The sequence below is a fragment of the Alosa sapidissima genome, chromosome 5 (genome assembly GCF_018492685.1).
Source record: "Alosa sapidissima isolate fAloSap1 chromosome 5, fAloSap1.pri, whole genome shotgun sequence".
NCBI lineage: Eukaryota > Metazoa > Chordata > Actinopteri > Clupeiformes > Clupeidae > Alosa > Alosa sapidissima.
In genome coordinates this window covers 35,154,187-35,167,281 of record NC_055961.1, presented here as the reverse complement: position 1 = coordinate 35,167,281, position 13,095 = coordinate 35,154,187, and the positions used below count along the sequence as shown (strand labels likewise).

The window sequence follows — 13,095 nt, the reverse complement described above, 5'->3', positions numbered from 1 at the left end:
TGTCACTTCACAGCTATACGTAGTAAACCTTCCGTACCTGTGTTTGGGGAGGGGTTGGCGTCCTGCCGGCCCTCATTGACCGCTGCCATGCTGGTGGGGTTGCTGGCGCTGCCCCCGTGGGGACCCCCTGCCTGGGCCGACTCCTCCGGCCGCTCCTCCATATTACCCATCAGCGCCTTGCGGATGATGTCCTCCAGGCCCAGGTTACTGGCCGGGTCACTGAAGGAGTGGTTCCTGGGATTCACGGAACCTGAGAGGCAAGAACACACGAACACACAGACAGAGACAAAGACAGGTTTGGGTTGAGTTATACTTGCTGCTACGCATCATGGCTGCCATGCGCATTCTGCGTTCATTTGGTGCGTCGGTCGCGCACGTGGACGTGAGGTGATGCTAAGATGCTAAGACCTCCAGTATCATGCGTTTTGGCCACGTATGCGGCAACGAGTATGTTGACAGGACGGTGCAGGTCGCATACGCGTACGCTTGGTCTAACAGCAGGTATATTCCTAGCCTTATAGACCTGCACTTTATGGGAGAAAGTATGCATTATCTTTAAGGCCAGTGAGTCTGTATTTGTTGTTCAAAATTGCTGTGAAACACAAATTCCAAAACTTGCACCTGTCAATACATTTTTTGGATCAGGCTATAATTTTCTGCATCCGACTTTAATGTGCTAAGACCCTGAAGAGCCGGGATGTGAGGGTACTTCAAGTTTCAATGTCACATATACTTTACAATATAGTGACATTCTTGTGCCACAGTTGCAGTAGTGCAAGGAGGGGTAAATAAACACAGGCAGTAGGGGGGGGGGGGGGGGGGGGGCATTAATAAAGGGAGTTGAAGTAGGACTTACTTGAGCTGGTTACTGCAGGCAAGTTGAAGATCTCTGTACCTGGTTGTGCACTGCCTGGAATGAGAAATAAACACACACCATTACAGCTTAGTTGACAAAAAAACTTCAAAAATAGGAAATAAGTTGATACATTTCTGATAGGGGTCAAAAGAAAAAGTAAGTAGGAGGGGTCAAAAGAGAGCTTGAATAAGAACTGCATTTATCATTGCATTTCCATTTTAAAAAAATGTAACTTTCTTTCATGTAACTTGATTCTGAAGTTCGTGTAACGTGAAAGACAAGAAAGGTATCCTCGTACCAACATCAGAATCACCGACACCTTTCTTACGAAAGATCTCCTGCTTCTTGGATTTCACCATGGGGGAAGTGTTCTCCAGCTTGGTGAAGAAAGAGGGCAGGTAGCTGCCACTGCCTGGCGAGCGTGAGTCCGTCCTGTAACCAGAGAAAGGTCGCGGGGGTCAGGGGAGCAGAGGTGACGCGGGATGGGGGCAAAGAGGACAAGGAGGGATGGGGGGGGCACCGAAAACACCCCTAGGCACGGCGCCCGTTTTCCACTCCACTGGGATGCCACATTAGGAGTGGCATGGAGGGGGCTTCATTCCCCTATGGGCATGCAGAGCTCGTATGCCAGGCTACAGTGTGTGTGTGTGTGTGTGTGTGTGTGTGTGTGTGTGTGTGTGTGTGTGTGTGTGTGTGTCTCACACATACACACACCATCCACTCTCGCTATCTCGGTCTCACTTAAATCACTGAAGCATAGACACTCTAAATCTTAATTTATATTTTGCTGACATGTCCAGATAGGTCACACAAACACACAAAATAACAGCATGTGCACAGACAAACAGACAAGCTAAATATACATTTTGCTGACTGACAGTAGGTTATATACACACACACACACACACACTGACAGACGCAGACAGAGACACACACACGCGCGCACACACACACACACACGCACACACACACCTCTGCTCAGGCATGTCGGCTTCCCTCCTCTGGCTTTGCAGCAGAGCGGCTGAAGCCTCCTGCTTCTCCATGCTGTAACTCTGGGGTGGAGAGATGGGCTCGTAACTCTCCAGAGGTCGACCACCTCGCTCGGGAGATTTCCCTGGCCTGGACAGGATGAGAGCGCAAAAGTAGACGTCATTACCCAAACCCACCTTCATCACTCTCATCAAGGGAAAAAATACTTACACTTACTCATTTGGCTCAATAAAGAACTCTTTTTGAATGAAGAGAAATATAAATAAAAATATATAAAACTGAGAATCATATACAAATAGGACAACATTTGCAATTAGTACAGACATACACATCTATAGCCTTGTGTACACACATGCAGGTGTGTACGGAGGGGGGCGGGGATGTGTTGTGTTGGTGTGTCTGTGCAAAGCGACGTACCTGGACCTGGGCTTGTCCGTGGCGTTCTCAGGGGACACCCTGCTGGAGGGCCTCTGGTGGTGGGAGGCCAGGACCGGGTTCTCAGGGCTGTAGTTGCTGGGCCCTTTGGCCCGGCCCGATCCGGACACGTGCGGGGCCGAGCTCTGGAATGTGGCGGACGCAGACGAGGAGGAGGATGAAGACGAGGGCGTGGATGTAGGGGCTGGGCTGGGCTCGTGATTGCGGGCAAAGTCCCGGGTTATGATATGCTGTATGGGAAGAACAAAATCCATCAAACATACATGAACTCAACCATGCAAATAAGCCAACATCCCCAGAACCAGAAGGGAACTAGATAGATAAATAGATAGATACTTTATTGATGCCTAGGGGAAATTCAAAAAACTGGTAAACTGGTAAAGTAATGAGTTAAAAAAAGTTAAGTAGTTTTCTCCACAGAAACACTACTTTCTAAGTAGTGTATACTTCTCAAATGTCCCCCATTTCTGTGTTTTTTCCTTCTGGAAGGCCTAGCTGCCCCTAGCAACAAAAGCCATAAAATAAAAAATGTTCCCCACTAGTAGTATCTGTATAGCAGTATAGTATCTGTAGCTTGTATCTGCAGTGTAGTATCACTGTATTAGTATCAGCTTGTATAGTGTACTACACTGTATTAGTATCTGTATCTGCTGTGTGTAAAAGCGCATTAATGACGGCTGTCTGCCTTGTGCTGGGCCTCCTCACCGAGATGTGGTCTGCCAGGGTCATGACGCGGTGCGTCTGGGAGGTGGGGGGCTGCTGTGGAGCTGGAGGACCTTGGTCACGCTCCACCTGCTGACGGTAGCGGCTCATGTCGAAGGCCCTCATGACACCTGCTGAGCAGAGCATGAGCTCATTAGTGTGTCACTCACACAAAAGAAGGTGGAGGATGAGAGCAGCCTGTTGAGTTGCAGGCTTACTCTGAAGACTCTATAGCACTGTACCCAACTGTGTTCTAAAGCTGCTGTGAGGCGAGTCAGGGGAAGTGGGGGTAAAATCAGGCGAGTGGGGGTAAGTAGGGGTAAGTAGGGGTAAGTAGGGGTAAGGTGGGGTAAGTGGGAGAGGAGGTGAGGGTGAGGATGAGGGCTCTATGCTGACCAGCATGTTGTTCTGTTTAGCTCACAGCATTGCCTGTGTTTGAGGGCAAACAAGCAGTGTTTTTTGCTGCTGAGCAATGGAAAATTCAACAAGATAATCCAGGTTTGTAATTCCAAAACAAGTTCTACAGCTCATTCATATATCACCTAGTTTTGTACAGCTCGTTCAGCATAAACACGTTCCGATGGGTGGACACAAAACCAAACCGACTGGTTTAAAACATGCACCTTGTATACAAAGAACACTTATGTGCCTGAAGTCATCAGACATTTTTGAAGATGCCATAGGCCTGTAAGCATATTGCCTGTTTTCAATTCCTAAACTGCCCAGACCACGCCTAACGTCAGGCACAGTGCTTGAACACTTTGAGCCCAGTAATCACACGACCACCAAACAAATCCTATTTATTTAAAAACAGACCCACATGCTCTAAACACATGCCCACAGTGTGGGTCAGGCCGCTCTGTTCTCGCACCTGAGGGTGGCTGGGAGGCCTTCTCCTGGGGGAAGGGGCTCTCGGGCTTCTCCTGACTCTGCGCCGGGGAGCTGGCAGGGCTGATGACTTCAACGGCACCTCCGCTCTGGGCCTCATACCGATTGGATGACACTGAGTGAGGAGAGACGGAGATTCATACACCACAACTGGTCACTAAACAATCTTAGCACAATCACACATTCTACTCATCATATCGAACTCCAAAAAAGCACATCAAACATTAGGGACACATTTTATGTGGTAGAATGTGTTACTTAATCAGGAGCGGTCCTCACTGAGAAAAATGTGTAACTTAATGGTAAGTTGGCTATTGGATGGATGTGGTTAAGTCAGCAAAGATCATATGATCACATGAAATAAACGTACAACTGCTGGAGGAGTCGGAACTTTGGGAGCCTCTTTCGCGTGAGTCTTTATCCGAGGCAATCTGGCGCGTGATGATTACATCAATGAAGTTGGCGGCGGTGATGGTGGTCTTCCCGCGCGTGCGCAACTCCTCCTCGATGCGAGACTTGGTGGGCGCGTTCTTGTCCTTTCCCGCTGCGGCCTGTGCCTCCATGTAGCCCTGATGGCCTTTGGCCCCGCCGGGCATGGCCATGCTGCCGTACGGCGACTGCATTGACCGCCTCTCGGTCTCCTGCTGCTCGTTGAAGGCTGCGGCTGCTCGGCGGGCAGACGAGGAGCTCATGTCCTCGTCACGCTGGGCCTCGTGCTGTTTGCTCTCCTTCACCTTGGCCACGTCCACCGGCGGGGCAGAAGCAGCGGCGTCCACCAGGGCTGCCAGGGCGTCAGCGGCGTTGCTGTAGCGACTCTGGGCTGACGACATTCTAATGAGAGACCAGATTATATCAGTGACTAAGAGTCTAGTGGGCAACGTTAAAGGTGACTGATACTTAGAAGAAGCTTTTATTCAAGGCCATACGCACTACAGATAAGACTGTTGAAAAGATATACTACTTAATTGAAAATGATTAAGTGATGCAGCTCTACACACACACATAATAGACCATCTGAACTGCATTTGGAGTTTGAATAGCCGTTTAACCTACTTTACTCCTCCTAAAAACCTTATTTGTTTCAGCAGAGTGGCCCAGAGATAGCCTGGCCCAGTTTAGCAGCGTTCTTAGGCCACTCGTGGGGCTGCTAGGGCACTTACACGAGGGGCGTGATGACGCTCTTATTGTTGGTGCCCTGGAAAATGCTGGGCCGCTGCTGGTTGGCACTCTCCTGTGCCCTCACAGAGGGCGAGGGCGAGCGCAGGTAACTGTTGCTTCCAGGCCTGCCTGGCCGCTCAGGACCTACACCGAGAGAGAGAGAGAGAGAGAGAGAGAGAGCGAGAGAGAGAGAGAGAGAGAAGGAGAGAAGATGGGAAGGGAGAAGGAGTTACACAATGAGAAGGTACTTCAGAAAGAACAGAAAAGATGAGAATATACCACAACATAAAATGGGCTTTAAACAATATGTTTCAATCATGCAGGGAAAGATATGACTGGCTTATCTAAGGACAAGTCGGTGAATATATGGTGGTGAATTCCATAGCTCTCCTTTGAAAACCATCCTCTCACTTGACTGCACCAATTCAATTCAACATGGGAACTTGGGGCTTTGAGGGCTTCCAAAGAAAAGCCTGTTGTCTTAATGTAGGTTAGTGGAACATGTTGCTACCTGCTACTGCATTAAGAAGAATAAAATCCTCCAGTGTTACCTCCACGCATGTACTCGTTGGCGGCGGCACGCTCCCGCTCTCTCTCTCTTTCACGTTCTCTCTGCTCGCGCTCCTTCTCTCGCTCCTTCTCTCGCTCCCGGTGGTCTCGGTCGCGCTCCCTCTCCCTCTCTCGCTCCCGCTCTGCGCTGGCTGCCATGGCAACAGCGTAGGAAGCGATAGGACACGCACACAAATACACACACACGCGCACACATAGACACATCCACAAACAAAACAGCAAGGTCAACAACACAAAGGGACATGTTGAGCTGGAATACAACGATCTCCTTTGGAGAGTGAAGGGCCACAGCTCAGGTAAGCACTATTACTAGCTTTGTTAATACAAGGGCAGGTAAAGTAGATGCTAGGAGTCTTTTTCTCTCTCTCTCTTTGTAGTGCCAAGCTTCACCTTTGAGGTCTACCCAAACAGTCCTGGGTAGTCGATTCTCAAGAAACATAAGCCCGTGATCACTTCCTTTAAAAGGCGACTCCCTGAAAAGTGATCCTCTGAGGTTAAGAGCTTTTCCTTATGCTTGTAATGTCAACATGCGAGTGGGATGACAGAGATACTGTCCTCAGGGGCTTTAGAGGGGGTGCCGGGGTGAAACTAAATCTCTCCAGCTCTAAACAGAGGGGGTCTCTTTCATGTTTGCCCCCCAACTCTGCGCGCACACACACACACCGTGGTGTTTACACCACACACACACACACACTGGTTATTCTTTCCTCCTGTGACCTGAAGTAAACTGGATTTGATACCATCGTAGGGGGTGAGGCAGCTTGTTGTGCTGCTAAACCAAATACATGATCTCATCACCTGTGTGATGACATTTCTCAACTCAACAGCTGCCCGTTGATGTGTGTGTGTGTGTGTGTGTGTGCGTGTTGGATCTGATGCCATCACTTAAGCCCCTGGTGAATGAACACAGAAGGTAACGGGCCACATGTATTAATGGTGCGTTCTCCATACTAAAAACATGCGTACCTCAAGAACCAAGAGAGGGTATTCAGATTGATAATCAAGTCAAGTTAAACAAAGTTATATTAAGCAGGTTTGTGTGAACTGACTTGACCCACACTCAAGTTTATGAAGAGGGTGTACTTTGTGCATACAGTATGTTCGATAACTGACTAAAAACGATCTGTACACAAATCCTGGCAGGTTGTACACAAAGACTGATACTTATGACCCAGAGAGTCTGAAACCTGAGACACTACCGTGACATGAACCCTCCTTCCTGGGCCCTCGTTCCACCTGCCCTGCACACACTGCCCTGGGAGACGTTACGGTAGAAATCCCCCAGTGAGGCGAGGTGCTCTTCAAAACACTGGGTGCTGGAGCTGGTGGTGCGCCCATGAGAAAGAGGTGCTATCCTGTCACTTCAGGGATAAGGGAGGGAGGGAGGGAGGATAGTGCAGGAAGAAACTGGGTGGGAAGATTGGGGAGTGGGTGGGGATGAGAGTGGGGAGGGTGGGGTATCCTCACCTGCAAGCATGGAGGCTTGGTTGAAAGCACTAGGAGAGAAAGGGGGCTGAGCTCCAGGGAGGTAGGTGAAGCGGTCAGACAACAGGATAGGAGCTCGTGGCATCTGGGCTAGATCAATAATACCTTTTGCAGACAGAAGCAAAGGGCCAGAGGGTGAACAAACCAGAGCGAATCCAACTCTCAAGAGAGCCATCCACACACATCTTAGAGTAGCTTCAGCTTCCAGCCGCCTCACAAGTGGAGCAAGTAAGGAGCGGAAAACTGCCGGCAGGTTAGGCTGTCAAGCTAGTGACTACAAATCTCATGTCTTCTGTTTCATGTCAAATTGTGTACGAGTATTTGGATTAGTAGATTATACTACACGTAGGTGCAGTGTGGAATAGTGGATATACGGGGTAACAGAAGCCAGGAACCAGGAGCCAGTGTGCAACCCCGGTTGCTATCGGCAACTGCACCCATAAAAATCAATAATTTCAGCTTAGCCGGTTCTAGAGAGCATTGTCATCATCACATTTACATGAGTGAGTGAAATAAATCCTCCCACAACGTTTGAGCACACTATTATCATTTAACAATTACAATTTTAATGGAATGGAACAATTAATTTGAAGCAGTTATCAGGTTGTGAAAATAGAATGATATGGGCAGGAAGATAATACAGTTAACAGCACCAGCCTTTAATGTTTTATTGGTTGCTTTGAGTGTTTGGGCAGGCAATTTGCCAGGGTCTTTTGCTTCTGTTCGTCTGGAAAAGGTTGCCACTAGTTCACACGAGCACAAACTCTTCAAACTACACAACACACAGACAAACAAGACACATCTCACAGTCCTTCACACCACTGTCCATTCACATACACAAGCATGCAGACACACACACACACACAAACAAATCGCATACCTCGTGGTCCAGGATGGTAAGGGATTTGAATCTGATGTTCCCGTGGCGACAGCACCCGGGCCACATCCGGCCGCGGGACCTGCATCTGCTGCGAGGTGATGTAATCGTTGAGGATGGTCTGGCGCGTATTCTCCATGGTGTACATCTGGTACGTGTTGTGGTAGCCTGTCGGAGACGGTTGCCGCGGAAATATGTACGCTGCTCCAGGAGTGGCAGGAAAACAGAGATACCAGAGGGAAAACATGAGCAGGAAGTTCACAGGTACACGCCGCGTGCCCACTGACGTCAATGGACCAAACGCTACAAGAGCACTGGCCAGCACAGCACAGACAGGAAAGGCATTATTCATGCACAACCTTGGAGTAGTAGCACTAGTGTAGGGAGATCAGAGACAATGCAATATGTACACAACACTGAATAACAGCCTCTCAAACACCACCCCTAAGAGCCGTGTTATGAAAGGCAGGGCTTAAAAGAAAGGAAGGTTTCTGTGCCTGAAGTTATGAGACATTTTCTAAAGCCATCATTTACAATGATCTATTTTCAAATCCTAAACTGCCTGGCCCATATCTAAATTCTAGCTTAGAGCCTGAGAACTTAAAAGTCCTGTACAGGGGCAGCAGCAAGTGTGGAGAGTGGAGTGGAGTGAGGCCTCTACCTGGGTGGAAAACAAGGTTGGGGTCCAGGTGTGGAGGCAGGTGGGGAGGCCTGTACACTTCCCCAGGAATGACAGGTCGATGGTGGGGGTCGAAGGGCGAGCCCATGGGGTCGGCGGTCAGCACTGGAGACTTGGCAGGAACACTCTCCCTGCCAGTCTGGGTGGACATCAGGGCGCTCTTCCTCTCGTGAGACACCGGCTTCCCGGCTGTGATGCTCCCTAAAGGAGACACAGCCAGACAACACATTAGACTGAAGCTCACACAGGGTTCCCACTCTAAGCCAAATGTAAAATTCCATGACTTTTCCTTAACAAAAATCCTGAATTTCCATGACCACTCGGGAGCAAGCAGTAATGGACAAGACTATAAACACCAATGCTGCTTGGAAATATATTTGTATTAATATATTTTTCGGGAAGTACATTTTAAACTGCCACGACAAAATTCCCTGATATTTCCAGAATTTGTTTCAAAAATGATATTTTCTTCTAAAAAGTATTATTTTCCTCTGGCTTTCAATGTTTGGAATAGACTGAAAGGAGAAATCCGGCAAGTTTTCTCATGGATCTCTGTTTCTCGAAGTCACCGAGTACGAAAAAACCCAAAAAACAATCGGTTTTACCTAGCTCGAGTTGCTACAGCCAACAGCTAACGTAGCCAGGCAACTACAGCGCTACACTCTGGGAGCATGTCCATGAGCTCCCATGTACATGTCCACAGAGTGTAGTGAACATGAAGAAAAGTTACATAGACATGTTTATGTACAATCAAGACTACTTCAACAGAGAATTAAGCCAGAGGTCAACTTCAAGAACAGTGTGGCCAAACATACCCTCCTGTCCTCGCACCAGCAGTGGGGATGCTCTGGACATCTCTCTGCTGCCGCTGCTGCTGTAGTTGACCGGGGTTCTTCGGGCGTTGGCGTCCTCGTACATCACCGGGCTGACCTGGGACTTGTTGCCCTCCTGGTGCGTGGAGCGCAGGACCGAGGTGGAGTTGACCACGGATTGGCGCACACGCTCATTAGAGGCCTTGGCGGCGGCGGCGGCAGCCTCCTCGTACTTTGCCCGCTCCATGGCTTCCAGCTGGGGCATGCCTGGGTGCGGCAGCTTGCTGGGGCTGGTGAGGAGCGACTTCACATTATGCTTGATGGTGGACTGCTGAGGGCAGAAAAACAGGCACGTCGTCAGCCCTGAGTACACAGTGAAAATCTACATGTACGCAAACTCAATAGTAGATAGTCTTTAATGTCCTCAGGGGATACTTTGTTTCACATCACTCCATGTTACACAGCTAATGTTATGTACTGTATGTAAACACCAAACTCACAGGTCACATTCACCGAGGGTGCAATTCTGTACTGAGTACAGTATGTTGCTTGACATGTTGATGTAAGGTTGTGGCAATAAACTTAATAAAAAACGAAAATAAAATAGCATAGTGACTGCTGGCTTTGCCACTAGCGTTAGGCTATGCAAAGTGTAATATATTTCTATACTTATACTTTTCCCTCAGCAACACAAGCCATAGGTTACTTAATGTATGGCATCATCCAGATATATAATTTATGAAGAAATGATTGTGTGATGTACTATGCTTATATAGTGACTATAACACTGTACAGTATATCCTCCTGATTCTTCACATAAATAGCATCACAGGGTCAATATGGTCATTACTTGTCAAAATTGAGCAATCACACATTTCAACTACCGCACTTATTTTTCAGATTAATGCACTTAGACATTCATAAGAAAAGTTCAGCAATACATCATGTGATTCTTGACTATTTAACACAGTTTAAGACTAAGACTAAGACTATTTAACACTGAGTCCTGACCTGGTTCATGGAGCCCTCCAGTCCCGGGGTCTTGCGGTTGTCCTGGCCCTGCAGTTCTTGGCGGGGGATCTCGTGGATGGAACGTCCACACTCCTTGGTGATGATGATGGTGTTCACACCCTCATAGGGCTTGCCCTTGGTGATGCCCCCCTCAAAGGAGCGAATGGGCGGGCTTTCAGTCTTGATCTGCTTGCCGTACTTCATGCCTTCCTCATAGGCTTCCACAGACGTGCGAGGAGTCCCTGAAAGCAACAGGGGGAAAAAAATGCTGTTTGTGAACACTAATGGCATATGACAATGACATTAATAAAACTAGAAATAGCTGCTGACATTAATTTAAGGATACATCCATTGACTAACAGCTTTCGGTATGACAATACCAGCACTTATGTCATGAAAAAAGAAAATAGAAAAAGTACTTTTAAAAAAAAGTGTCATCCTAAGAGGTCTCCACAATTTGTATGCAATTCCTTACCCTGCATGATGGACCCTGTGACAACGTTGCGATCCTTGGACTCCGGGTGAGACCCATCTCTGGGCAGAGCCCTGCTTATTAACCCTGTCAGGGATGGATAAACAAGTGTTTAGTATCCACGCCAAGCTAATTAGTATCCATAGAGACGCTTGCCAGACTGCTTCTAAGGACACAGCCTTAGAAATCTCCAGAAAAGTCCAGCCTCACCTTCATAGGGTACAGAGTCCCTTCCAGGGTGACCTCTCCCCCCCTCCATCATGTCATAAGGACGCTTGAGATCAGGGCGTGGGCTCCTTGTACCTTCTCTTGGGTTTTTGATGGCTATAGAGAATAGAATATAGTATTTCAACAAACGACCTACTGTTTTGGATGCTTTTGGTAGTTCATTCTACATTCATCACTGATGTTTGTTCGTTAAAGTGCATTGAGAAATAAACTTCCCAAGGGGTTCACACTAAGTTTAATAGCACAGCAGTAATATTTCAATATTGCACAACAAGACTTTTGCAACCACCAAATGCATAACTAAATAAAAGCAGTTGCAAAAGCGGCCAGCAATGTCCACCAGGCTCTCACCATCGTAAGAGAGGATATGACCCTGCTTGCCCTCGTAGATTACATGGCCCTTGTTCATGGCCTCTGCCCGACTCTTTTCGGAGTTGCTGAGCTCTTCCGTGGCCAGTTTGGTGATGGTCGTCTTCAGGAGGTCGGCGGCTATACTGGACTGTGGCAGCGCTGGCGTGCCCTTGAGGAGGATACGGGGAAGGACAGAGAGTGATTCTAGGGGATTCTGAAGTCAAGAAGAAAGTCATTTCTGACAATAAAACGGAGTGCAACCAAGCTTTTGTATCACCGACTGTTGCTCCTACCTGTGTGATGGAGCCTCTGAAAGGTATTCCCTCTGATGGTTTGTTAGAAGAGCCTCTCGCCATGCCCACGTCCTGGATGGCAGACATTGGACCCCCTGCCAGAGACCAGAGGTGACGTGTTTGGCAATTCACACATTGGATTTGGCAATTCATGTTCTGGGTTTTACTGACATAACTTTGCATGCTCTGATTTACTTGTAAGTGTAAGTATGTACATCCAGAGTAAAGCTCAAAACATTACAAACAAGATCATGTTACACACAAAATATTGCGCATACACACACACACACACACACACACACACACACACACACACACACACACACACACACACACACGACAGGGCATAGAGGCTGAAGGGCCGTACCTCTAACCACTCCCTCGTACTGCGCTCTGGAGTGCAGACCCTCGCCCTGTGAGCTCTGGCCTCGTGGGGAACACTCCTCCTGCTTTATGTAGGACACTGCGAGTAGAGGAACAGAGAGAGGGAGTGTCAGTGAAAATGAGCGCGACCCAGACAACTGGAATGAAGGGGCCCATGAGAGGAAAACAATAAATAAAAAAGTTAAACGTTCAAACAGGAGGACAGCTTGGCACAACGAACATGAAATCACTTGATCTGTAGGCCTCTTTATTAGATGGCATCAACATGACACCCAAAACAACAGGGGCTCTCTCTTACCAGGCTTGGCGGGGTCCTGTTGTCTTGGCAGCCCCAGGGAAATGGAGCCCACAGAGCTCTTGGCTGCCTCGGGCCCATAGACGCCGTGGCTGTGGGAGGGGAGGTACGTGCCAGGCGTACCCTGCAGAGAGACGAGAAGAGGGGGGCATGAGAGCAAATGTCAGAAGGAGAGAGTGGTCACACGACATTATTATTAAAACGCTCAACGCGTCCAGGGAAACATCCAGACTGAAACGACCCAAGAGCCGCTCTTTACTCCTTAAGCACACTTAGCCACAGAAAATGGACCGTTACTGAACCAGTTCTTCCTTTGGAGACGAGTAAGCTTTACACTGGCATCTGTTTACAGGCAAACGTGCGCAGGCGAGCACATGCACCTACATGTACCTGGGATATGGAGCCCCCCTGGATGAACGTGGGCACCTACCTGGGATATGGAGCCCCCCTGGATGAACGTGGGCTTGTCAGTGGGCTTGGAGGTGGGAATGAGTGGAGGAGGAGACGGAATGTTGGGCGGTCTGTGCCGAGGGAAGGCCATGCGGACCCCGTCTGTAAGGTTCTGGACCATCTGATTGGGCGCTGGCTGGAGAACTGGGGCAAGGTGGG

The 13,095-nt window shown here is 48.6% G+C and overlaps 1 protein-coding gene across 12 annotated transcripts in view; it reads right to left on the bottom strand.

Annotated features, from left to right (window-relative positions):
- ncor1 (nuclear receptor corepressor 1) overlaps window positions 1–13,095 on the bottom strand; it is a 71,285-nt gene that overhangs the window by 2,056 nt on the left and 56,134 nt on the right. For 9 of the 12 annotated variants that reach the window (XM_042091135.1, XM_042091138.1, XM_042091143.1 and 6 more), the window contains 22 exons: window positions 12,917–13,080; window positions 12,490–12,610; window positions 12,175–12,270; window positions 11,808–11,902; window positions 11,515–11,683; window positions 11,146–11,259; window positions 10,939–11,022; window positions 10,464–10,705; window positions 9,456–9,783; window positions 8,623–8,841; window positions 7,965–8,162; window positions 7,067–7,189; window positions 5,581–5,730; window positions 5,032–5,173; window positions 4,242–4,702; window positions 3,855–3,986; window positions 2,987–3,117; window positions 2,264–2,511; window positions 1,829–1,975; window positions 1,155–1,288; window positions 857–910; window positions 38–250 (listed from right to left, as the gene is read on the bottom strand). In XM_042091135.1, the coding sequence (XP_041947069.1) occupies window positions 38–250; window positions 857–910; window positions 1,155–1,288; window positions 1,829–1,975; window positions 2,264–2,511; window positions 2,987–3,117; window positions 3,855–3,986; window positions 4,242–4,702; window positions 5,032–5,173; window positions 5,581–5,730; window positions 7,067–7,189; window positions 7,965–8,162; window positions 8,623–8,841; window positions 9,456–9,783; window positions 10,464–10,705; window positions 10,939–11,022; window positions 11,146–11,259; window positions 11,515–11,683; window positions 11,808–11,902; window positions 12,175–12,270; window positions 12,490–12,610; window positions 12,917–13,080 (3,765 nt within the window). The remainder of the gene's footprint in view (window positions 1–37; window positions 251–856; window positions 911–1,154; window positions 1,289–1,828; window positions 1,976–2,263; window positions 2,512–2,986; window positions 3,118–3,854; window positions 3,987–4,241; window positions 4,703–5,031; window positions 5,174–5,580; window positions 5,731–7,066; window positions 7,190–7,964; window positions 8,163–8,622; window positions 8,842–9,455; window positions 9,784–10,463; window positions 10,706–10,938; window positions 11,023–11,145; window positions 11,260–11,514; window positions 11,684–11,807; window positions 11,903–12,174; window positions 12,271–12,489; window positions 12,611–12,916; window positions 13,081–13,095) is intronic. The other 3 variants (XM_042091136.1, XM_042091146.1, XM_042091142.1) reach the window with 2 other exon arrangements.